General features: G+C 41.6%; 1 protein-coding gene across 3 annotated transcripts in view; it reads left to right on the top strand.

The window, feature by feature from the left end:
• The window catches only part of PLD5 (phospholipase D family member 5), a 264,750-nt gene that overhangs the window by 25,323 nt on the left and 214,455 nt on the right, over positions 1 to 24,972 (top strand). The window contains exon 1 of one of the 3 annotated variants that reach the window (XM_068155374.1): positions 20,779 to 20,792. The exons of the other annotated variants lie outside the window; for them this stretch is intronic. Within the exon in view, the coding sequence (XP_068011475.1) occupies positions 20,790 to 20,792 (3 nt within the window). The 5' untranslated portion in view covers positions 20,779 to 20,789. Of the gene's footprint in view, positions 1 to 20,778; positions 20,793 to 24,972 lie in introns of those variants that run through there. 3 annotated transcript variants of the gene reach the window in all.

Genomic DNA, 24,972 nt, shown 5'->3' with positions numbered 1-24,972 from the left:
ATCTGAAGAGTAGTTGCCCAAAGGAAAAATGGGAAAGGCTTAAGACATCATTCCACAATGTGTGGGATTCTCTCTATATATTCCTGAGCATTTAGTTTTTAGAGAGTGATTTTTTTTTTCCTGTCAGATCAAGCTGAGGTCTTCTCAAAGCCATATTTTTCAGTTGTATAAACAAGTGGAAAACGCAACAAGTCGCCATCTCAGAAACATGTTGGGATAACACACACGATTGGAGTGCTGCACTGGGGGGCTACAGGCTCTTTAGGAGAGACAGGCAAGGGAGAAGAGGAGGAGGGGTGGCTCTGTATATTATGGAGTCACTCTCTGCCACAGAACTTGAGGTGGAGAAAGAAGGGATTGAGAGCCTGTGGGTTAAAATCCGAGGGCAGCCTAACAAATCTGACATCCTGGTTGGAGTCTGTTATAGACCACCCAACCAGGATGAGGAGGCTGACGAATTATTCTACAAGCAACTGGAGGCTGTCTCAAGATCATCAGATCTTGTCCTTGTGGGTGACTTCAACCTGCCAGATGTCTGCTGGAAACTTAATTCAGCAGAGAGGAGGCCATCCAGAAGATTCCTGGAGTGCATGGAGGACTGCTTCCTGATGCAGCTGTTAAGTGAGCCTACCAGAGGCCAGGCTCTGCTTGACCTGCTGTTCTCCAATAGAGAAGGGCTGGTGGGAGATGTGATTGTGGGCGGCTGCCTAGGGTGCCGTGTGAGAGGCTAAAAGTTTGTCTGTTCTGATGTGACTCAATAAAGATAAAATCGCTTGCTGCTTGCCCAGACAATAGCCGATGTGTGTTGGGCAGAGCCACTGGAAGGAAGGTGCAAAGATCATGTAGGAATCCTGTCTACCAATCCTGGATGCAAATCACCTTGCGATTGCATCATGATAACACTGGACTGCAGCTGGCCTACAACAATGGCCCAAGGACCCAGCCACCATGCTTTCAGGACAAGATAATCTCCACCCATCAAGTACCCTGGAAAGGGTGACACAATGGATTCACCACCTGTTTCCTGATGTCTAATGAGTGTGGGGGCATGTAGATGGAGAAGGAGGAGGCGGAGTCCCCACCCCCTCCATCCAGACCTCTGCCCAAACACAAAGGAATGCACAGAAAGATTTCCTGGGGAATGATACCTGGGTATTTACCTAAGGATGATTTCCTGGCCCTGGAATTCCTGAAGGACAATACTTGGACACATACCTAAGGACTAAAAACTGTATAAAAGACTTGAGCCACTACTGGCTTGGCAGAAGAAAAATGCAGGAGAAAAACAGAGATGAAGGAAAACACAGGAGAAGGACCATGCCGCTGAGAAGGAAAAGCCCGGGACAATGCTCCTCCAGAGAAAAGAGGCCGTGGAGCCTGGAAGAAGCAGACTGAACCCTCTCTCTGTGTCCTAAGATCCGCCTGCTGCAACTCATGGAGCTGAAGAGGCTGCCCACAGCACCACATCTCTTCTCCAGTGAAAGCCTCAGCACCGTTTCTCTACACACCCAGGGTGCCCAGAGGACCACATCTCTTCTCCAGCCAAAGCCTCAGCACCATTTCTCTACAAACCCAACATCTCCTGCAGTATCTTTCCTCCCCAGACTTGAACTGTCTTGGGGAGGTGAGGGGTGTGGTAATATAATTCCTTTCCTCTTCTCTCTCTCCCTCTCTATTTTGTCCCTCTCCCCTTCTTATTTCCACTTTATTTATGTAATAAATAGTCTAGCTGTTGATATTTTGGCCTCGTTTGTGCCTCTAATTTCACAACACGGGAATATTCAAAAGGACTGAGTCTCTTTCCCTCTCCAGACTGAGACATTAAGTGACCACGAGATAGTGAAGTTTTCAATATGCAGGGAGATAGGGAGGAGCACCAACAGAACCTTCACCTTGGACTTCCGGAGGGCAAACTTCAGCCTGTTTAAGAAACTTATTTGTAAAATTCCCTGGGTAGCAGCCCTCAAGAACCAAGGGGTCCAGGAAGGTTGGACCTACTTCAAACAGGAGCTCTTGAAGGCACAGGAACTGGCAGTTCCCACATGCCGAAAGACGAGCCATCAGGGAAGGTGACCGGCCTGGATGAGCAAGCAGCTCCTGGAGGATTTAAGGGGGAAAAAGAGGCTGTATCACCTTTGGAAGGAGGGGAAGGCTTCTCGCGGTATGTTTAAGGAAGTTGTTAGATTATGTAGGAAAAAAATTAGAGAGGCAAAGGCCCAGCTGGAACTGAAGCTGGCCACCTCTGTGAAAGATAATAAAAAGCATTTTTACGAATACATTAACACTAAAAAGAAGGGCAAGAAGAACCTGCACTCCTTATTGGACCTGGAGGGGAACACTGTGACTGAAGACCAGGAAAAGGCTGAGGTCCTGAACACCTTCTTTGCCTCAATTTTTAACAGCAAGGCAGGAGTTCAGGACGAGTGGCCTCCTGTGCTGGGCGATGGGGTCGGGGAGCAGTGTAATGCCCTGGAAATCCATGAGGAATTAGTTCAGGACCTGCTGAGCCACTTGGACACTCACAAGTCCATGGGACCGGATGGGATCCATCCTAGGGTGCTGAGAGAGCTGGCAGATGAGCTGGCCAAGCCGCTCTCCATCATTTTCCTCCAGTCCTGGCTCACCGGTGAGGTCCCAGGTGACTGGAAACTGGCCAATGTGGTCCCCATCCACAAGAAGGGTCGGATGGAGGAACCTGGAAACTACAGGCCAGTCAGCCTGACCTCAGTGCCAGGGAAAGTGATGGAGCAGATTATCCTGGGGGCAATAACTGTGCACCTGAAGGACGGCCAAGGGCTCGGGTCCAGCCAACATGGATTTAGGAAGGGCAGGTCCTGCCTCTCCAACTTGATCTCCTTCTATGATCAGGTGACCTGCCTGGTGGATGTGGGGAGGGCCATGGATGTAGTCTACCTGGACTTCAGCAAGGCCTTTGACACCGTCCCCCACAGCAAACAGCTGTCTAAGCTGTCAGCTCGTGGCTTGGACAGCAACAGTCTGTGCTGGGTTAGGAACTGGCTGGAGGGCCGAGCTCAGAGAGTGGTGGTGAATGGTGTCACATCCAGCTGGCGGCCAGTCACCAGTGGCGTCCCCCAGGGATCAGTGCTGGGCCCCGTCCTCTTCAACATCTTCATTGATGATCTGGATGAGGGGGTAGAGTCAGTCATCAGCAAGTTTGCAGATGACACCAAGTTAGGAGCAGATGTTAGTCAGAGGGTAGAAAGGCTCTGCAGAGGGACCTTGACTGACTGGACAGATGGGTGGAGTCCAATGGGATGGCATTCAACAAGTCCAAGCACCGAGTGCTGCACTTTGGCCACGGCAACTCCATGCAAAGTTACAGGCTGGGGTCGGAGTGGCTGGAGAGCTGCCAAATAGAGAGGGACCTGGGGATGCTGATTGACAGCTGCCTAAACATGAGCCAGCAGTGTGCCCAGGTGGCCAAGAGGGCCAATGGCATCCTGGCCTGCATTAAGAATAGTGTGACCAGCAGGAGCAGGGAAGTCATTGTGCCCCTGTACTCTGCATTGGTTAGGCCGCACCTTGAGTACTGTGTCCAGTTCTGGGCCCCTCAGTTTAGGAAGGAAATCAAGACACTTGAACGTGTCCAGAGAAGGGCAACAAGGCTGGGGAGAGGCCTTGAACACAAGCCCTATGAGGAGAGGCTGAGGGAGCTGGGATTGTTTAGCCTGGAGAAGAGGAGACTCAGGGGTGACCTCATTGCCCTCTACAACTACCTGAAAGGTGGTTGTAGCCGGGAAGGTGTTGGTCTCTTCTCCCAGGCAACCAGCACCAGAACAAGGGGACACAGTCTCAAGCTGCACCAGGGGAAGTTTAGGCTGAATGTGAGGAGAAAGTTCTTCACCGAGAGAGTAATTCATCATTGGAATGGGCTGCCCAGGGAGGTGGTGGAGTCACCATCCCTGGAGGTGTTCAAGATGAGATTGGACGTGGCACTTGGTGCCATGGTCTAGTCATGGGGTCTGTGGTGACAGGTTGGACTTGATGATCTTTGAGGTCTCTTCCAACCTTAGTGATACTGTGATACTGTGAAAACGCAGCTACAACTACTGCAACAACATGTGTGCTACAGCAGCGAAGAATTTGTCCTGGGCCTCAATTCCCTCTTGGAACTGACCTGATTCCTTAAAACCATTAGGTGATTAAATCATTAATGAATTTAAACTATACCTTCAGTTTGACTTGACTGGGTAATAAGTTCATTAAGTTATTCATTACCCAACATTAAATTTCTGAACAGTAGCTTACAGACGTGATGCAAAAATGTGGGTATTAATCTAAATTACTGTAAATGCATAGTCCTTTCTTCCTCTGCGAGTGTAGTATAATGACTGTATGCACCAGGCACACAGTGTATTCTTGTTCTTTCTCATGCTTCAGTATACAGTGGGTTTAAATTTGCTACTCAACCACTATTCCACTGTCCAGTCACTTCCTGCTAGCTTGTAAAATACAACTTTACAAGGAAATTGCAATATTTCATCTGTAAGATGTATCTGCTTTGATTTTGGGGTTTTTGCTACCTTAGTCATAGAATGATAGAATTGTTAGGGTTGGAAGGGACCTCAAGGACCATCTAGTTCCAACCCTTGTGCCATGGGCAGGCACACCTCACACTAGATATAGTTGCCCAGAGCCACATCCAGCCTGGCCTAAAAAACCTCCAGGAATGTGGCTTCTACCACCTCCCTGGGGAACCCATGCCAGTGTCTCACCAACCTCATGGTGAAGAATTTCTTCCTAACATCCAATCTGAATCTACCCATTTCTATTTTTTCCATTCCCCCTAGTCCTATCATTACCTGACACCCTAAAAAGTCCCTCACCAACTTTCTTGTAGGCCTCCTTCAGATGTTGGAAGGCCACAGTAAGGTTGCCTTGGAGTCTTCTCCAGACTGAATAGCCTGAACTCTCTCAGTCTGTCCTCATAGGAGAGGTGCTCCAGCCCTCTGATCATCCTCATGGCCCTTCTCTGGACATGCTCCAGTATATCCAGATCCTTCATGTAATAGGGTCTCCAGAACTGGACACAGTACTGCAGGTGGGGTCTCACCAGAGCTGAGTAGAGGGGGAGAATCACCTCCCTCGACCTGCTGGCTATACTTCTCTCGATGCAGCCCAGGACCTGATTGGCATTCTGGGCTGCAAGTGCACACTGGTGGCTCATGTTGAGCTTCTCATTCCACCAGCACTCCCAAGACCTTCTCTTCAATTTTGCCCTCAAGCTAGTCACTGCCCAGCCTATATCGGTGCTTGGGATTGCCCCAAATCTTGCATTAGATCTTGTTGAACTTCATAAGGTTGTCATGGGCCCACCTCTCCAGCTTGTCAAGGTCCCTCTGGATGGCATGCCTTCCCTCCAGCATGTCTGCTGCACCGCGCAGCTTGGTGTTGTCAGCAAACCTGAGGGTGCACTCTGCCACTGTCCATGGTGCCGACAAAGATGTTAAACAAGACTGTTTCCAATACTGATCCCTGAGGGACTCCACTTGTCACTGGCCTCCACTTGGGCATGGACCCATTGACAGCCACCCTTTGGGTGTGGCCATCAAACCAGTTCTTTATCCACTGAATGGTCCATCCATCAAACCCTGGAGACCAGGATGTGGTGTGAGACAGTGTTGAAGGCTTTGCCCAGGTCCAGGTAAATGACATCAGTTGCTTGGCCTTCATCTATTAGTGTTGTGACCGTGTCATAGAGGGCCACCAGGTTTGTCAGGCAGGATTTGCTCTTGGTGAAGCTATGTTAGTTGTACCAAATCACCTCTTCATTATTCTTCTGCCTCAGCAGTGCCTCCAGGAGGATCTGCTCCATGATCTTACCAGGCTCAGAGGTGAGACTGACTGGCCTATAGTTCCCTAGGTCATCCTTCTTTTCTTTTTCTGAAAATGGGGGTTATGTTTCCCCTTTTCCAGTCACTGGGGACCTCCCTGGACTGCCAGGACTTTTGGAATATAATAGAGAGTGGTTTGGCAACCTCATCTGCCAAGTCTCTCAGCACCCATGGGTGTATCCTATTGGGTCCCATGGACTTGAACACCTCCAGGTTCATCAGATGGTCACACACCTGATCTTCACTCACAATGGGCACTTCCTTCTTCTAGTCCCTGCCATTATCTTCCATTATTCTGGGAGTGTCAGTGAAGACTGAGGTCATTGAGTGCTTCTAGTTGCCCTGAGGATCTTAAATTCTATTCCTTCATGATCACTGCAGTCAAGGTTATCCCTGAGCCTCACATTGGTCACCAGCACTTCCCTGTTGGTGAGAACAAGGTCCAGCATAGCACCTTTTCTCGTTGGTTTCTCTACCATTTGGAGGAGGAAGTTGTCATCTGTGCATTCCAGGAACATCCTGGAATGCTGGTACCTAGCTGTATTGTCCCTCCAGCAGATATCAGAGTGGTTGAAATCCCCCACGAGGACCAGGTCCTGTGAACATGAAGCCACTTCTATTTGCCTGTGGAGGGTTTCATCTGCTTGGTTCTGCTGGTCAGGTGGCCTGTAGCAGACCCCTACAGTAACACCACCTTCCCCTGCTTTTCCTTTAATCTTAATCCATACACTCTCAATCAGCTCATCATTCTTCCCCAGGTGGAGTTCCACTTATTACAGCTGGTCACTGATATAGAGAGCAACACCTCTTCCCCTCCTACCCTGCCTGTTCTTCCTAAAGAGCTTGTACCCATCTATCCCCATGTTCCAGTCATGGGAATCTATCCCCCTATGGTCCAGTCATGGGAATCATCCCACCAAGTTTCAGTAACAGCCACTATGTCATAGCATTCCAGCAGCACAGTGAGAGTATTTTTGTGTTAAGTTATATTTGATACAAAGTCATATTTGATTTTAATAATTTACTTCTCTCTAGTGTCTTTTGAGTTAACTGTAACTATGGTGACTTTGGGCAGACTTGTCTTAAGATCCCAAAAGTGCACGAAGTTGTCCATGTTGTCCAGATTGCTGCATTTTTTCCTGTCTCTGGAAATGACAGTCAAGTTTCCTGCAAAATAATTGTATTGTGTCCAACTTCTATAATTCTGTAATTTTCAGAGATGATTTTCATTCAGGCATCTGACTACTTGCTGTCTCTTCACAAGATGCTATGAGGTCTTACAGTCTGTTGTTGTCCTGGATAAACACAGGCCACTCTCACAAGCAAGCCCCACACACAGATGGGAGGGAAAGTAATGCAAAAAAAACCTTCTGGGTTGAGATGAGGAGTTTACCAAGATGCTGCTTAGCAGTTTACTGCTGCTTAACAGAATCAGCAGCAGAAGCCAGCCAAGAAACTATTCCACTCACCCAAGCAAGCAGCGGCCAGCACAGCAGAAAAGCCAACACCCAAAACCTGGAAACTGGAAGCAGCATCTGGAACAGGAAGTCTCTCATGTTACAATCTGAATTTCAAGCCCCATAATACTTGCTCCAGCCAGCACTTTCATTTTGAAGCTGGCATGATGGCAGCTTGGTATTGAATCTCCTCAGCAGATGCAACTCAACCTATGACAGTTGTTTTGGTAATAGTTCTACTAATCTTCTAACCACTTTTACAGAAAGGAATTTTCTGAAGCCATCAAAGAAGCTTCTTGAGTATGGGAATGTTTGCGCCTGATTTTTTGAGTGTCTTTGATAATTAATGTCTGTAAAATTTGTGGATTTTCTTTGTTGTGGTTTTTTATTTGTTTTGGTTTGGTTTTTTTTTTCTTTTTTTTTTTTTTTGTGGTAGGATTTTTAGGCAGTAGTTTTTGTGTCTTACACCCATTCTTGACTTTTATGCAGCGTCTATAGTATACCTGCGTGATACTATATGGCTACCTGGTAGCATCTGATTGCTGTTGCTCTTTTAACTTTGGATGCATGGAGGCTGGATGTGATATTTAGGGCTTCTTGAATAATTCCCCAGTGAACCCCAGATGACTGCTCTCTATGATTTGTTCTTGGGCCAAATCCCATAGCATTTTATTTTTATTTTCTTCTAAGCTTATTGGTGTCTTCATATTGTATCTTCATAGTTATCTTTCTCGGAGTTCATAATGAGGAAAATGTTAATTCATGGAGTCCAAGTTTGTGTTGACATTAAGTATTCCTTTTTCCCATTTTCCTGTTTCACAGTAAATGGAACTTTGGTTTTGCATGTCTTTATGCATGGTACAGGTCCATTTCTTCCTCAGCCTGTGTTGAAGATGTATTTGGTATACTTATGCTTCTTAGGTAGCAGTTGTTTGCCTGCTTAATTTCGTGCTCATGGCTCTTTTAATTCGGAAATGGGCTTAATTAATGCCACTAACTTAATTTGGCATTGCAGTTTCTGGTACCTGAACAAATGGTGATGCTGTTGAGATACTCTAGAGTTCTTTCTCAGAATCGGTCTTATCCCCAAAAACCAGTTGGTGAGACTCATGTATTGGTATTTAAAATAGGTTGTATTTATTATTGATCTAGTTACAGTGGAATATTTTGGTGTTCTTGTAGCCCTGTTGCTTGGGATTGTGCCATCATGTCTGTCACACAGGGATGTGAGCCTTAGCCATCCAATACTTTTCTGAACTTTTTCTTGTCCATATGACCTTGCAATGGTAGCTTGATGTGTCTCTGTATTTTGTCTGGAGTTTTCCAGAACCATCCCACAGTTTTCCAGAGTGTTATTTTTCTATTGGACACTAGATTTCTGAGGACAGCTTTGGAGGTGTATCATGATAAAGTGTAAGAGATGTAGGTCACCCTTATCTATTGTAGCTGTGAGGTCACATCAAGACCTGAAGATCTCCTTGGATGCTACTCCATTTCATAAAATCATAAAATGCTTTGGATTGGAAGGGACTTCAGTGAGTCTCTAACTACATCAGGTAGCTAAGATCCCCATCCGACCTGAAATGTTTCCAACAGTGGGACCTCTACTATGCCTCTAGGCAACCTGTACCACTGTTTCACCACCCCATTTGTAAAAAAGTGTTTTCCTTGAATGTAGTCTAAATCTATTCTCTTTTAGTTTAAAACCTTTAGCCCTTGTACTGTTGTAACATGCTCTGCTAAAAAAGATTGTCTCCATCCTCCTTATAAAGCCCCCTTTAAGTACTGAAAGGCTGCAATAAGGTCTCCCCGGAGCCTTCTCCAGGCTGAATAACCCCAACTCTCTCACCTTCTTGTCATAGGAGAGGTGTTCCAGCCATCTGATCAGTTTTGCAGCCCTACTCTGAACCCACCCAAAGACAGGTCTGTGTCTGTCTTGTGCCGAGTACTCCAGTGTTGAACACAGTACTCCCGGTGGGGATCTTGGCAGAGTGGCATAATCACCTTGCTCAACCTAATGGTTGTGCTTCTTTTGATGCAGCCCAGGATGCAGTTGGCCTTTTGGGCTGTGAGTGCATGTTGCCAGCTTATTATCCAGCTTTTCATTCACTAGTACCCCCAAATCCTTCTCTGCATGGCTGCTCTCAGTTCATTTGTCCTCTAGCCTGTATGGATACTGGGTAGTGTCCTGACCCATGTGCAGGACCTTGCATTTGGATGTTAGTTTTGTGATGCTTACATAGGGCTACCTACCAAGCTTGTCTGGTTCCCTCTTGATGGCATGTCATCCCTCAGGCATGTCAGCAGCATCACTCAGGTTGGCCTCATTTGCAAATTTGCTGAGGGTGCGCTTGACCATCTATGGTCTGTGTTATTTCTCCACTTCTCTCTCAAAGTGGTAGCAAACTTAGTAGCAGCAGCTATGATCTTCCTGCCTTTTCTTTCCTCTTCTGTCCCAGGTTTGAGACTGCAGCAGAATAAACTGTATTTTATAATCCAGGAAAATTGCATTAAGTGTAATTTCATGTGGAACCAAAACTGAATTACATACACACAGCTAATGTTGAGTAGGAGGCCAGATTCAAATTATAAATAACAATTAGCTGCTTTTAAATTTGGCTGTTTTTCAGAGTGTACATTAGGTGGGATTTTTGTATAAAAATCAGCTTTATTAAGTACTCAACAGCATATGTTGTGATCAATCTTGTTTAGCTTAATTAAATTAATCCCAGTGGGTTCTGCGGTATCCGCTCCTGCAGTTCCAGCCTTCGCCTTGGAAGGGGCTGGAGCGGTGCTGCACCGCCCCCTGGTGGGGACTGGCAACTCCTGCCGGCCCTGAGGGAACCCAGCAAGCAGGGGTGCGTCCGTGTGGATCGCCCGCCTCCTGCGTGTTTTCTTCCTGTGTGAATATGGACAAGTATTTCTTCAGGAATGGAAGCTACCTGGAGAGATACTGCTCTGTTAACCGTATTTCTCAGTAATGGTCACAGTTTGTTTACTGGTTGCAAGTTCAGTATTTAAGACTGTGTCCCATTTTCACATACAAGAAAAGAGGCAATCTTAATTGTTTCTTTTGGCCAAAAAAACTAAGATAGTAGTATGTGTGCTGGGATTTAAAGAAACATTTCTTAAGTTGCTTTATGATGGAGGGATGCTTGATGTGGATATTCTGTAAACCTGCAAAGTATTGATCTGTGGCTAGTGCTCAAAATATGATAAACTTTAAACTTCTTTAAATGGGACTCCTTAAATATCTGCTTCTTGCTTAAGAGTATGATTATAGTTGTGTGCTAATTTCAGTAGTTAGATCAGGAAATGTTGTGCTGGCCTGAGTCATTTGCAGCATGCATAGTGTCATCGTCTCTCCTGGTACTGATGACAGGAGGTGGAAGCTGCCAACCCTTTCAGTGCAGCTCTGCACCACACTCCTGTCTCTCTTCTGCCAGCCATCTAGCCAGGGTGCTGAAGACGCTCTTATAACCCACCTTGCTGCTCCAGGTGAAGGAGTGGAGGGAGAAGTAGACTCTGCACAGCTCTCTTGAGGCCTGTGGAGAGTGTCAGTCCCTTAATTCTGTTTTCCCTTATGAGGTTGTGGGGGCAGGCAAATGAGGAAAAAAAGAGATGTATTCAGCTCCATTTTGAAGCTGCTAACTGGCTGTGCTGTTTGGGTGACACAGAGGCCTAGGTTTCTGTATAGCTGGAGCTGAGGTGGTCCAACGTGACCCTCTTGGTACAGTGATTGTCAGAAACAGGGAAGCTAGTTATTGTTTTGCAGTCCTTGGAGACTGTTTCCTTGGACACTGAATCAGTGTACCACAGCAAAATAGAATTGTTTCCAGGCAGCTGGGCTCTGGGAGGCAGCATTCATACTTTTTTTCCCCAGCTGCATCTGAGAGATATGAAGGCTTTATTTATTTTTTTTTAATTTTTTTTTTTTTTTACAAAAGAAAATGTTTTTAATATGATGGCATCTGTTTTGCAGCTGTTCTTATCTTTAACTCACACTTTCACACTTTCAGCTCCTTTCAAAATAACAGGAAAATATATATTTCAAACTTGTAAGCAAAGTTTGGTCTTTATGACAAGAAACCCCATCATCCTCTGTATTAATACTGCCTGTTTAAATACCAGGAAACTAGTGTGGACATGGTCATGCTTCAGTTATGATCTGTGATCAGTTTAGGACTGGGTAATACATGCAATCTTTATGAGAGCAAAACATTTAGCATCGTGTTTCATCCTTTGGCTACTGCTGAGTACTGTCTTTATTGGTAAGTAGCCTCTGCTGCTCTATAGGTTTTCTACCAGTTTCATAGCATCTGAATGTATTTCCACCGGTTTGAAATCATGTTCCTTCTATTGTGAGGAATCATTGACGCTGGAAAAGACCTCTGAGATCATCAAGTCCAGCCTATGACCTAACACCATGACATCAGTTAAACCATGCCACCAAGTGTCACATCCAACCTTTTCTTAAAGACCTCTGGTGATGGCGACTCCACCACCACCCAGGGCAGTCCATTCCAGTGCCTAATCACCCTTTCTGTGAAGAAGTTCTTCTTTATACCTAATCTAAACCTTCCCTGGTGCAGCTTCATATTATGCTCTCTTGTCCTTTCACTAGCTGCCTGGAAGAAGAGCTTAATCCCCACCTGATTAAAACTTCCTTTTAGGCAGTTATAGAAAGTGATAAGGTCCCCTCTAAGTCTCCTCTTCTTCAGGCTGAAAATCACCAGTTCCCTCAGCCTCTCCTCATAGGGCTGGTGCTCCAGACACCTACCTAGCCTTGTTGCCCTTCTCTGTACAAGTTCAAGCATCTCAAAATCTTTCTTAAATTGAGAGGACCCAAAACAGAACTGCACACAGTACTTGAGGTGAGGCCTCACCAGTTCTGAGTACAGAGGCAGAATTGCATCCATAGTCCTGCTGGCCACACAATTCCTGATGCCATTGGCCTTCCATGCCACCTGGGCACACTGATGGCTCACGTTCAGCCTAGGTCCCACTCAGCCAGGCTGCTCTCCAGCCACTCATCCCTACAAACAGAATTTCTCATAGAAGTTCTCTTTCTTGCAAAGCTAGTGTAACTCCTTAAGTCTCTAATTTTGCTTTAGAGTATCATCTGAAGTATTTGATACTGTGCTTTTGTATTTTTACTCTTAATGAATGTGATTTTACCACTGGAAAGTCTCATTGACATTAATATGTGAATTTTATGAGGGCATTTCAGGTTATAGCTTATATGTGAGGTTTTGATAAAGTTTTTTTGCAAGGTGAAATACTGCTCTATGTGTGGAAGAGCAACAGATTAGATGGCATTGGTTGTTTTTGTCATGCTAGCTATTGATTTGTAAACCCATGAGCCTTGAAGAGGGTTCAGTGTTCAGTGAACCACCTTGCTGTTCTGTGTGGTGATGTGGCTAAATGGGCCAAATACAAACCAGAACAAGTCCTGGGATGTCCAGGCATGATCTTCCTCTCCCCCTCCTGCCTGCAGGAGTCAGGAAAATGCAGAAAATGGACAAAAGAACCCAGGTATCAGAAAGTCTGGTAAATAAGGGATATGTTCTCCCTTTATGCTTAGAGAGGACATGCACTAGCCATGCTTCTCTTAGACTAGGCCTATGTCTTTGCCTTTTATGGTCACAGCCTGACAGAATCCCATTTCATTGGTTAACTGTTCTGCTTGCTTCACTTGCCCTATTGGCCAAATTGAATCTCAGGCAAATGATAAATATAGGCCAACTTGTATTTGCCTTGCCTTGCCGTGTCTAAGATCTGGGAGAGAAGCCAAGCCTTGCTTTGCCTTGAAATTCAGAATCTGTGCTGCGCCTTAGTTTATGCAGAAATACTCAAGTGCCCTTCACAGCAATGTGTTGTAAAAGCCCAGGAGCACACAGAAGTGTCTTTCTGGGCAGAAGGGACAAAGCCAGGGTGAGCTAAGCCCCTGAGCGTTGTGCCCTTGAAGCAATAAGTCGCTTCCAACCTAAATGCCTGATTTACAAAACCAGACCTTGTTGTGAAGATGTTGAAACAGGCTGTTTGTCTATAAGCCTGAAACCCCAGGACAGCCTGTGAGATCCTGGGAAGAAGCTTCAGGAGCAGACCGCTTTTGTGCCAAGGCCAGACCAACCATTGAGACAGTGTGGCATCTTTGCCGCCAACCAGCACCAGTCTCTTGCCATGCCAGGCACACAAGAGCACCTCAAAAGCCTTACCAGCTAACGTACAGCAGCAACACCCCTCCACTTGGGTGGTACTCATTGTGAGTAACTAGTTTATTGCCTCTGTGTTATGGTTCTGTCTGACTCGTTGTGGCAAGGTTCTTGTCGAGTCTCCCCTAGTGGTCAAGCGCCATATTGCACAGGAGATTCTCTTTTTCCGTTACTTTACCTATTTGCTTAAATTGTTTAAATTGTTAAATATTACCTAAAAATTGTACATTCCCATTGTAAATATGTATTCCAGCTGTACACTGAACCTATTAGTAAGCTTTTGGCAGTTTTTAATATTAATAAATATTAATGCTTTATTGGTATAATTTACCTTATTAATTTTTCATAAACCACAAACTATAATATTCTGCCCCCTTGCCTTTTTTTTTAACTTCCTTCCCATCTCTTCTCCTTCTTCCCTTCTTTCTTTTTTTTTTTTTTTCTCTTTCAAACAACTGTTTTTTCTCCTGCAAATTTTCTTAGTTTCTCATGTCACCAGTGAAACTGATTACCAGATGAAAAATTAATACTGGTATTTATAGTTGGGGCTTTTTTGCTTTGGAATTTCTGTACTAGTTAGCTTTTTGAAGTAATTCCTGTGTTTCTGAGTGTGTGTTCATGACTTTTTTTTTGTTTTTAGCACATGGCAGTACAGAACTTCACCAGTCACCCCATGAAGCATACTTTGGACATATTTCTTCACAGCTGTGCTGGATAGCAGCAGGATTTACTTCTTTTTGGTGTGTCTTGTTTGTTTGTTTGGTTTTGGTGGGTTTGTTTGTTTGTTTTATTTATTTGAGAAAACAATTTGTGAGGAAACAGTCTTGATAATATGAGCCAAAATATATGAGCTGGTAGTGTGTTAGAGTGAAGTTATCTTGAAATCAAAATGGAGAAGGTGCTGTTTGAGGTGACATTTGCTTTGTGAAAACAATGACACAGTTAATAAATAAGAATACGGTTTTTACTCCCACACACAGTACTTGTGGTTCTGGTCATCCACCAGACTGTGGTGGGTTGAGATTTTCCCCCCCAACATTAACATTGCCAGACCAGCTCAGTCGGAAGCAAATGGAAGCTGTATTTACAGGCAAAACTACAATCTACAACGGAATGCAATGAATAGGTACATAATATACAGTATTTATAATATTTACAGATATTTACAATTAACAAATAACACAAGAACCCCCCTGGTCAAGAAGACCAGGGGAGCTGTCCCCTCTGCTCCCCACCCCCTGTCCAAAAGGGAGAAAGGATCAGAGAAAAGTTACTGTTAGACAGCCATAACAATGCAGCCAAGGTGAAGCAGAAGTAGATTAGTATTCTCTCCCGAGCAAATCAAGCAGAGATGAAAAGAGGAAAAATAGTTTTGTTACAACCAGTCTTATAGCAGATATTTCTTCAATTAAATTGTTTAGAATTATCTTTGGTTTTCCTTTTCTCATCCAATAGTGATTTGTTTACATTCTTCTACTTATCTGCTCAAAATCTGTAAGAAAATTTTAAAGGCATAGCCTAAAACTACCACACAGACTTCTATACAGAAAGGTAGAAAACACAGTTACTTGCTGCCATATCCATTCTCTTATCTTACATAACCAACTCTGTGTTATCACTTGGTTTCCTAGAGCATTTCTCTTTGCTGTAAGTGGGACCTTGACCAACTGGACAGATGGGTGGAGTCCAACGGGATGGCATTCAACAAGTCCAAGTGCCAGGTGCTGCACTTTGGCCACGGCAAACCCATGCAAAGTTACAGGCTGGGGTCGGAGTGGCTGGAGAGCTCTCAAACAGAGAGGGACCTGGAGGTGCTGATTGACAGCTGCCTAAACATGAGCCAACAGTGTGCCCAGGTGGCCAAGAAGGCCAATGGCATCCTGGCCTGCATTGGGAATAGTGTGGCCAGCAGGAGCAGGGAAGTCATGTGCCCCTGTACTCTGCATTGGTTAGGCTGCACCTTGAGTACTGTGTCCAGTTCTGGGCCCCTCAGTTTAAGAAGGACATCGAAACACTTGAACGTGTCCAGAGAAGGGCTGAAGCCCTATGAGGAGAGGCTGAGGGAGCTGGGATTGTTTAGCCTGGAGAAGAGGAGGCTCAGGGGTGACCTCATTGCCCTCTACAACTACCTGAAAGGTGGTTGTAGCCAGGAAGGGGTTGGTCTCTTCTCCCAGGCAAGCAGAACCAGAACAAGGGGACACAGTCTCAAGCTGCACCAGGGGAAGTTTAGTCTCAAGGTGAGGAGAAAGTTCTTCACTGAGCGAGTCGTTCGTCATTGGAATGGTCTGCCCAGGGAGGTGGTGGAGTCGCTGTCCCTGGAGGTGTTCAAGAGGAGATTGGACATAGCACTTGGTGCTATGGTCTAGTCATGAGGTCTGTGGTGACGAGTTGGACTTGATGATCTTTGAGGTCTCTTTCAACCTTAGTGATACTGTGATACTTTAGCAACAGCATTCAGAATTCTACTGTTCAAGTTCATCTTCCCGAGACAGGCTGAACTCCATACTGAAAGTATTTGGGTGTGGATTTTAAGCTTCTTAAGATCTTCAAAAGTTTAATTGTGTTCTTCCCTGGTTCTCAACTTTTCAATTTCTGCTGATATAGAACATCCTTAAAATGAGAAAGTGTTTACTAATCGTTCTGCATAGTTCCTGACTGTCATGATGGACTTAGACCTTTTCTAAGAGTGAGGATTTTGGAGAAGGAAGCAGGGGGAGAAATAAGTATTTTGTGAAATATACAATATTTTTAAATTCGGAGTATTTTGTTGATAAATTTCATATTTTATGTAGGTATAGTTGATGGTTGTGTAGGTGGTTTGATGGCTTCTAGAATTCTGCAGGCGTATCTAACTTAGTTTATTTTCATTCTGCGAAGTCAAATAATAGAATAGAATAGAATAAACCAGGTTGGAAGACACCTTCAAGATCTTTGTGTCCAACGCATCATCCAACACCATCTAATCAACTAAACCATGACACCAAGCACCTCATCAAGTCTTCTCCTAAACACCTCCAGTGATGGCGACTACACCACCTCCCTGGGCAGTCCATTCCAATGGGCAATCACTCTCTCTATGAAGAATTTCTTCCTAACATTTTGTCTTATTACTCATCAGAGCTCTGATTTATTTTTAACTATAGCAAAATGTTCATACATTACAACCTATTCATAGATTCATAGTTCATAGTTCATAGATTACAACCTATGGGGAGAGACAATGTTTCATAATGACTCAGTTCTGAATTCAAATTTAGTAGGACTTTTCACTAAATGAAAAATTGAAATAGTTTGGGTTTCCATCTTGTCTCCAGCCTTTGTTGTGGAGAGAGCAAACAAGTCCAAACATGTCCCAAACACAACCCCCCTATGACTCCTCCTCCCTGTGGAGTTGGGGTTTTTGGCACAAAGATAAATAAAAGTCAGGTGCTTGCATGTCTCTGCTAGCTGTGACTTGTGCAGGCATGCCCTTGTTTTTGGTAAACAAGCACCAGGTGTCTCACCTGTGGCTGGTCTTACCTCTTTCCTAAACTAAATTGCTGTTCCTAAATTTCTGGTTTTGATTAAATTGTTTAAACTGTTTGTATACACATTTTGTGGAAATACTTTTACCCAACCAAATACCTGTGCCTGTAAATAAATAGTAAATCAGTTTTGGTGGGATTTTTTGATTAATAAATAATTTATATATTTTTAATACTATTTTCACCTGATTAAATATTAATAATCCACAACAGACTTCAAATGCCAAAATAAATAAAAAATTCTGCCAGGGCAAAAAATCAACTCTTGGTCATTGTTTTATATATTTTGTGCCTCTTAATACAAGTGTTCAATTGTTGCAAAGAGAAGGCTCTAGTGTGCAGGTTTGCAAGCTGTAAAGAGCATGCACATGTGAAATGGAGTAGATACAGCAATGCAAGAAATTTTTGTCACAAATACATTGCTACAATTTCAATTTCTTTCATCATTTAGAGCTTTCAAGGACTTCCTTATGTCATTCCTTAAGACAAACTGTTTGAATAATTGTTTAAGCTATGTGGAGTGCTAGCTACATACAGGTGCCTAAAGAATATGATCATATGCTTTTGGGTGTTTTCTTTATATTTTTGGAATAGCTTCCAAATCATGGAGCTCCTCATGCTGGTTATTATGCTCAGAGTGGTATAACCTGGCAAAATCTACCTGCCTTTGCATGTCTGCAAGGATTAAAATACAGGTTTTAACCTAAATTTGGGAGGAAGATGGTTTCATCTTATGAAGAGGAAAAATTTCAACTCTTTTTCCTTGTGGATCCTTAAAGAATTAAAGGAGGAAAAGGGAAAAAAAAAAAGATTTAATTTTTAAGGCTTAAATAGATATAAAGTGGATGCAGTTATACCAGTATACAATTCTTTCCCCTGATGGATGCTTTTTTGTTTGTTTTTATGTATGTGTATTGGAAAGTGTATTAAAATAACACAAACAACAAAACCCACAAACCCCCCCAACAAAACAAAAGGGAGCTTTCTCTTGAAGCAAAAGCCCTAATGCTAAAGTGACTCAAGTAACTTGAGTGATTTTTTTTTGTGTGTGTGCCTGTATTGATAGTGCTTCTTCTATATGGAAATGTCTTTTTCTTGAATACACATGGTGATGTTTGCACTTGAATTTAGGAGGTGAGTTTTTTAAATATGAGAAGACTCTGCCAGAATTTACTCTGAAATTTGTATAACATTCATTTACGTTTTAGCTGTTCAGTAAAAACTGGAAGCATTCTGGCTTCACTGACTGAAAGGTAGAGTTTACAATGGTTTACATGTATACACAGGGCTGTATCACCCTGTTCCATGCACATTTCATGTAAAAACTTGCAGGAGCAAGACTTGGCGGCATGCCTTTTTATTTGCTGTCTAACCTCTGTCTCAATAGATATCTTTAGTGAATATAAGAGTTTTAGAAACATCAAGGATTGAAGGAAAGGATCACACAAACTTGTAAGATTTCTGAAAATGTTCTGGTGGGAAGGTTTTTATTTCTAAAAAGGGCAAATCCTCTATAGCCTGATTCATTGCACTTCAATTGTTTCAGTGATTGTCAGTTGAATGTCTGTTGGATCTCAATGATATTAAAAGTGGAGACTCTCTGATGGGAATTCCATATTCATTCTGATTTAATCAGCTGTATAAATTCTTTGCTGTCACTACCGAAGTTCTGGTGTGGCACTGGGCACTTCCTGGTTCTTTTCTTGATCCCTTCATGCTGCTGAAACTGATCAAGTCAAAATCTTTGTAGACAAATTTCTGATCAGTGATACCAGTGCTATTTTCTTTATCCTGTAAATTGCCTTGTATACCATTGTCCATTTTCTTCCTGAAATGTTTTTCTTCTTTGTTTCATAGGATCTGTTTTGCCTAATCTTGCCCTCCTACCTTCTTAATCACTTTTCAGTATCTCTTTCCACTTCATCTTGCTCTGTTTCCTAGGGATTAAACTGTCATCCCTTTCTTTTATTTACATCAGATAATCTCACCTGTAAATGTAAATCAAATCAATCCTTGTTATAATAGCTAGCAAATTTATTTATACTAGACCTTGCGTCTTCAACCAGAAGTACAGAGAGTTCCTTATGGCTATTCTAGATATCAACAGCTTAACATGGTTAAAACAGACCTCCTGTAGACTCCCCTAATGTGTTTCCTTGTCACTCTGCAAAATAATCTAATCTTACTATGATGTCCATCATGTGTCATATATTCATTAATTCTGCAAGTTCAGAGACAACATCATCAGTGATATTGATGACTAAATCTTATTTCTTTATGTAATTTCTTAAAATAAATTGATTGCTGTTTAAGCAAACAATCAAAACTTCCATCCAGCTGTTCTACACCATTAAAACAAGCTTGCCAGTTATTCCCTTGCTTTATTAAGGTCAGTCTTGCAGTTTCATTCAAACAATCTATGTATCCTGTTGCAAGGAGAAGGTGACTGTGATTTTATTTTCCTTCTTTGAACAGAGCATGGTCTTAATTTTTCTAGACCTTTCTAAACTCTTAGAGATTACACAAGTATCACTCCATCCTCATTCATGTATTCATTAACATTTCAGGTTCAGTCTTGTGCTCTCTTAGTATAATTGTATGCTTATATGCATTTTCCTTGAAAGTGTTTCCATCATAGTCTCTGTAGCCTCTTGATGACACCTTCTTCAAAACTCTTTGATGATGATGCACAAAAGCTTGAAAATGGTCAAGTTGCTGGGATATTACTCTAAGCACCTATCTAGCTAGCCAGTATTGTCTGATTTGCCTCCTTGTTTGTCATCTCTTATGGTGTTTGATGGCAAGGCCCATGGAATCAGTACTTTATTTGTTGGTTTTTTTATGTCACACTCAGAGCAGTGGTATCCTGGTTTGACACTGAGAACTTTTAAGACAGTAATATTAACTAAGTAGTCAAAATTACAGCATCAGAGATATTTTTCTGTGGTGTAGTCTTGAGAGGTGTAGGATTAGAAACATGTAGCAGAAATGGCAGTTGATTATTTCATCCCTTTCTAACTTACCACCTTCATTAGGGGAAAAAAAAAGTGTTTTCATTTGTTTGGTTGGTGTTGGTTTGGTTTTTTGTTTTGTTTTTTAAAGGCCAACAAAGAGTAACCACATTGCAAATCAAAGATGCTCTTAGTTAATCTGAAGGGGCATTTGGCTGCCTCACTAAAACACTGTGTATTTTGGCAAAGTTAGGAGCTTTGGCTTAGGAAGATTCATGTTTGGAATAACAGGGTGTGCTTGCAAGTCAAAATTCAGGTATCTTGGCAGAGATATATGCGTCATCTGGCATGATGCCTTTCTGCACTGTGCCTAGCTGTAGCAAGTGCTAAAGTCCCTTGTGAACAATATATGAATATCTTTTTTTTTTTTTTTTTTTTTTTTGGGGGGGGGTGGGGGGGGGGAGAAGAGGAGGAGAGAAGAGAGCGCCAGGATTTATTTTAACATTTAGTGGATATGAAAAACAAGTATCAAGAAGCAAAAATTTCTGTGAAGCACTTGCTGTGAAAATTCTTCAACTTCTTGTTGCAAACGTCCTTATCACTCAGATTGGCTGATTTCCAGAGCATCAAGGCTAGGAATTGAGAGACTGAAATGTAATCAGTGCTGATACATTTTAACCACATAAAACATTCTCTGCTTCCAAAGCCTCTGTGTCTCTAGTAAGCAGTGCAACAGCAACATCTCCTTGCTGCTGGACTTCACAGACGGGGAAAATATTGGATCAGAATGGTAAGAAGCTCATTACTACTTTGCAACAGATCTAGATTATTACTTTGAAATGAATTTTTATAATGATAAGATTAGTAAGGATCAGTGTTTAAACCAAGAAAACATTTCTAAGATATAGTAGCATTATAAATGTTTTAATGGAAGACATCAGTAAAGCAAGTTGGTGACAAATATCCTTGGCACTGAACATGTTGTGCAGCTTATATAAAATCTTTTAAAACTGAGAAACACTGCTGACTAGAATTCGATGTAAAATGTAAGCCTGTCTACTTGTATTAATGCAGAAAGACAGCTGAATGTGCTTTAAAATAATTTTACTTTAAGAATCACTGGCACAGACTTTATGAATTCAAATACAGATAAACCTATGCTGACTGGTTTTGCAGGATGTATGTTTATATGTTTGTTTTGGTTGGGTTTTAGGCTATTGATTTGTTTTTCAGAAAGAGTGAGAGATGCTCAGTACATGCCTGTGACTTTGAGTGAGATATTAAGTTTTTATTTTTCTGGGTTTTCAGTCTATGAAGACCTGTTATTCACATTGTGTTTCTCTAATGCAATTGTTTAGTGAGATAAATAGGCAAGAAAAACTTAATAGGATAGACATTTTATTCTTTGTAACCATTTCAATATTCTGACACAATAGAAGTAGAATATGAATATAAATTAAATCTAAAATGATTGTAAATTGAAACAAATGCTATTAGCAGTTTAAACAATGCCTGAAGATATAATAAAAACATTCCTGCTAGCAGTTTTCGAGGTATTAAATAATTGGAGGGGGGAATGCAAATCTTGGGAGTGTTTACTTCCAAGACTCATTGTCAAGACCCTTCTTGATGCATATTTCAATTAAAAAAAACAACAAAAAAACCCCAACAAAACAAAACAGTCTCCTATATGGGAACTCAGCCACTCATTTTAAGTGAATATAAATTCCAAGAATACATTGATTATGAAGTAAGAGTACATCAGGGTGAAAGGAAAATAAATTACTAAATAAGTCTGAAGAGTACTGAAATATGTTTACTTGACAGCTCAGCTGATGTGTGGGAAATTATTCTTTTTGTGATTCAAATAGGAGATTTTTTAAAGAGCAATTATGGGAGTTTGAAAAGTATACAGTATATGTGAGACTGTTTGATTTTTGTATTTTTTTATCTTGCTTGAATATTTGTTGTCGCTCAGTGCTATAAAAATTAGAATGCAGGGACTACAACTATCACTGAATGCTTTCTGATCTTGTCCTTTTTAAGTGGTTTCCCTGAATGGCAAGAAATAAAATACTGAAGTACAATAGATAGTAAATCATTTTAGCTTGGCCTGCCTATGTAGTCCAGGTTACAGCTGTAAACACATTTTGATATGTTAATGATTTAGATTTTCCTTCTCGACATGCAGCATAGATTGCAAAATCAATAGCTGAATATCAACCAGACTGTAATCTTCTTGGAAAGATGCTTGGTATGAATCCCAGCATTGTGATCATTATCACTATTATAACTGTTACAATTTTCTTGGTTAAAAATGCCCTGTGTTGAGTATCTATTAAATACTGCTGTGGTGCTGAACAGGTTTTAGTGTGCTGTTGATTCTTGTCAGAAAAGAATGTGCTTAGATTTAGTATTGTTTTGTATCTAAATTTTGATACAGGAAAGCATTGGAAATGATAGATCTGGTTGCTTTTCCCTGGTATGAACCTAGAACTTTATTGTTAATTGTTAGTAAATATATTTATTATATTACATAAATTGTTATTTATTAAATATAATAAATGAGTCTGTATGTATTTCCAGGTGTGTGATTCCTTAGTTCCTCTGTAAATCAAATGCAGATATTTGTCAATAACAGCAAATTAAAGAAAACATTTCCTTCTAGAAACATGACGTTTATGTATTGCCATGTATTTGCTTTTGGCTAAGTTTAAGCTAAGCTTACATTTAAGAATTAGTTGGGTAACTAGTGCAGGGAGTTCAGAAGGGATCTATTTCTTTTGGTTTGGTTGGACAAGCATTTTGAATATGTTGATGAAGGCAAGAAAAAAAAAAGTGAACCATCTGCCCCTCAAAAGATGAACCCTTAGTACTAATCAACTATGTAATAAATGACATAACTAGTCTAAAGGGAACAGTTGCTTAACTGCAATTTAAAAAATATTATTTCTTTCAGAATGTAAATTCCAAATGGTGTTAAAGAGGCCAGAATTGAAAGGTGTCAAATGCTTTAGATGTCACGTTTATTTTAATAAAAGTTGGGTTTTTTTCCAATAAGTCTAGGGAAGAAAAGTAAAATTATAAATAACATAGCTCTTGCAGTACTAAATTCTAATAAAGTATAGTCTAGGATTAGCAAGAGATGCTGGGTAGGCAAAGTTTGGTTTTAAGTGTCTTTCTGGTGCAAAATTAAAGCCTGCTCAATAATTTGATGCATGATTGATCCAAATAAATTTGGGTTATGTACTTTTTTTTTTTTTTTTAAATCCCTGTGATTAAATAGGAATCTGATAATCTGCCTAAAAAATTGTATTTAAAATGTATACTACAAATGTGTAAGATATGTAGCTTGTATGTAGTATAAAGGATGATTTGGGAAAGGAAAAATAACATTGTTTCTACAATGGGGCTGGTTCAAGACTGAGTAAAATTCTCAAGCTTTACTGGTTTGTTCTCCTACCTATTTTTTTGGCAAAGTTTGCAAGGTGGCAAAGTTGTTCACATGGAAGTCATCATCCTGCCTCTCATAATGCTATTACTGAAAAAGTTTTGAAGGATTTCTTTAGAAGAAATCGGGTGCAGTACAGCTTGGGTGTAAACACAGGCTTTGTGTATGTGTTTAGTATTAATTTGTGTCTCAACTAACTTTTGGCACAGTTTGGTTCAGGTGATGTGTCATAGCTGTGCGACAAGCTGTTTACTACACCACGAAGTCTGTCCACCATTCTACAGTAAGCCACATGCATGCTGCATAAATAGTTTGTGAAGGGCAAGGATCACCACTCTGACCTCTAATTGAAATGTAACGCTGAAATATCTCCAGGTATATGATAGAGCTTATTCATAATGAAATAAACTTGTATTTTTATGTCTCATATCCATGTTTATGAAGTCAGAATATTTTTGATGAAGAAAATGTCAGCAAGCAAGTTTTATGAAAGGATTCCTAAACTGGAGTATATTTTTGCTGGTGAGGGACTTCCATCTATCAATGTATTTATTTATTTAATGTTTAAAAAAAAAAAAACAAAAAAAAAAAAAGCTTTTCTCCTTTTGGTTCATTATCAGTATAATCTGTAGATTGGCTTTTGTTCTCTGAAATCCATCTTTTAAACTGTGCCATTACACTGGCAGTACAATTTTAAATTAGTTCCTTTCAAGAAGTTATAAATTATTTGCTGCTTTACATGGTGTATTAGCATGTCTGCTGCATCTGTGTTCAAGACAGGGTTCTATTCCTTCATGTACATGACATACAAAGAAACTGCTGTAAAGGAATGCTTTTAGCATTGATCCTGGCTTTTATCCTGTCATGATGTCAAAAATGAAGGTTAGGCAAAATAAAGGCAGAGGAAAAGGTCAGTCTGGTCTCTAGGTGAAATAATTGATGGAAGCCACTTCCTGAGAAATAGAGCTGAAGTGAGTAGGTAGCTGGATAATAGATATTTGCTGGAGTCTGGTTAATTTTTGTATTGCATCACTTGCAGTGTTTTGGAGAAGATAGAAAGGCACTGACTAATTTATACCCACTTGATAGTTTGCAATTGTAAGAAGAGTCGGGTATGGAGCTGTGCCCTTACAGATATGTTTCTGGTGCTTGTATAAGGAGTATGCTCTGATCAGAACTGAGCCTACATAATCTAGTGGTGGGAGACAGGATACACAATTTGGCTGGATTTCCAAGCTCACTCCACTATGTAGGATGGTGATGCAAAGCTGCCTTACCTAAAGGAATTCTCTAGAATTCACTCTTGAGTGTTCAGTCTACATTTTGTTTAAACATATTTGCCAATATTGCTGTGTCACCTAGGGATACAGCTGCACAGCCAGTTCTAGTGTATCACGAAGTGGACAGCTCCAAGGTGAGTGCCATCTACTCCACTGGAATTGTGCCAGAGGTTCTACTTTCCCTCTGCTTACCAAGGTACAACACAGGTATATGACTAAAGCTTTTGGAAGGAGACTCA

The sequence above is a fragment of the Melanerpes formicivorus genome, unplaced genomic scaffold (assembly GCF_026170545.1).
Source record: "Melanerpes formicivorus ecotype bairdi unplaced genomic scaffold, bMelFor1.0.p_v2 SCAF_2, whole genome shotgun sequence".
NCBI classification, from domain to species: Eukaryota; Metazoa; Chordata; class Aves; order Piciformes; family Picidae; genus Melanerpes; species Melanerpes formicivorus.
Note: the sequence above shows the minus strand (reverse complement) of the source record. Positions and strands in the feature narration are given on the sequence as shown.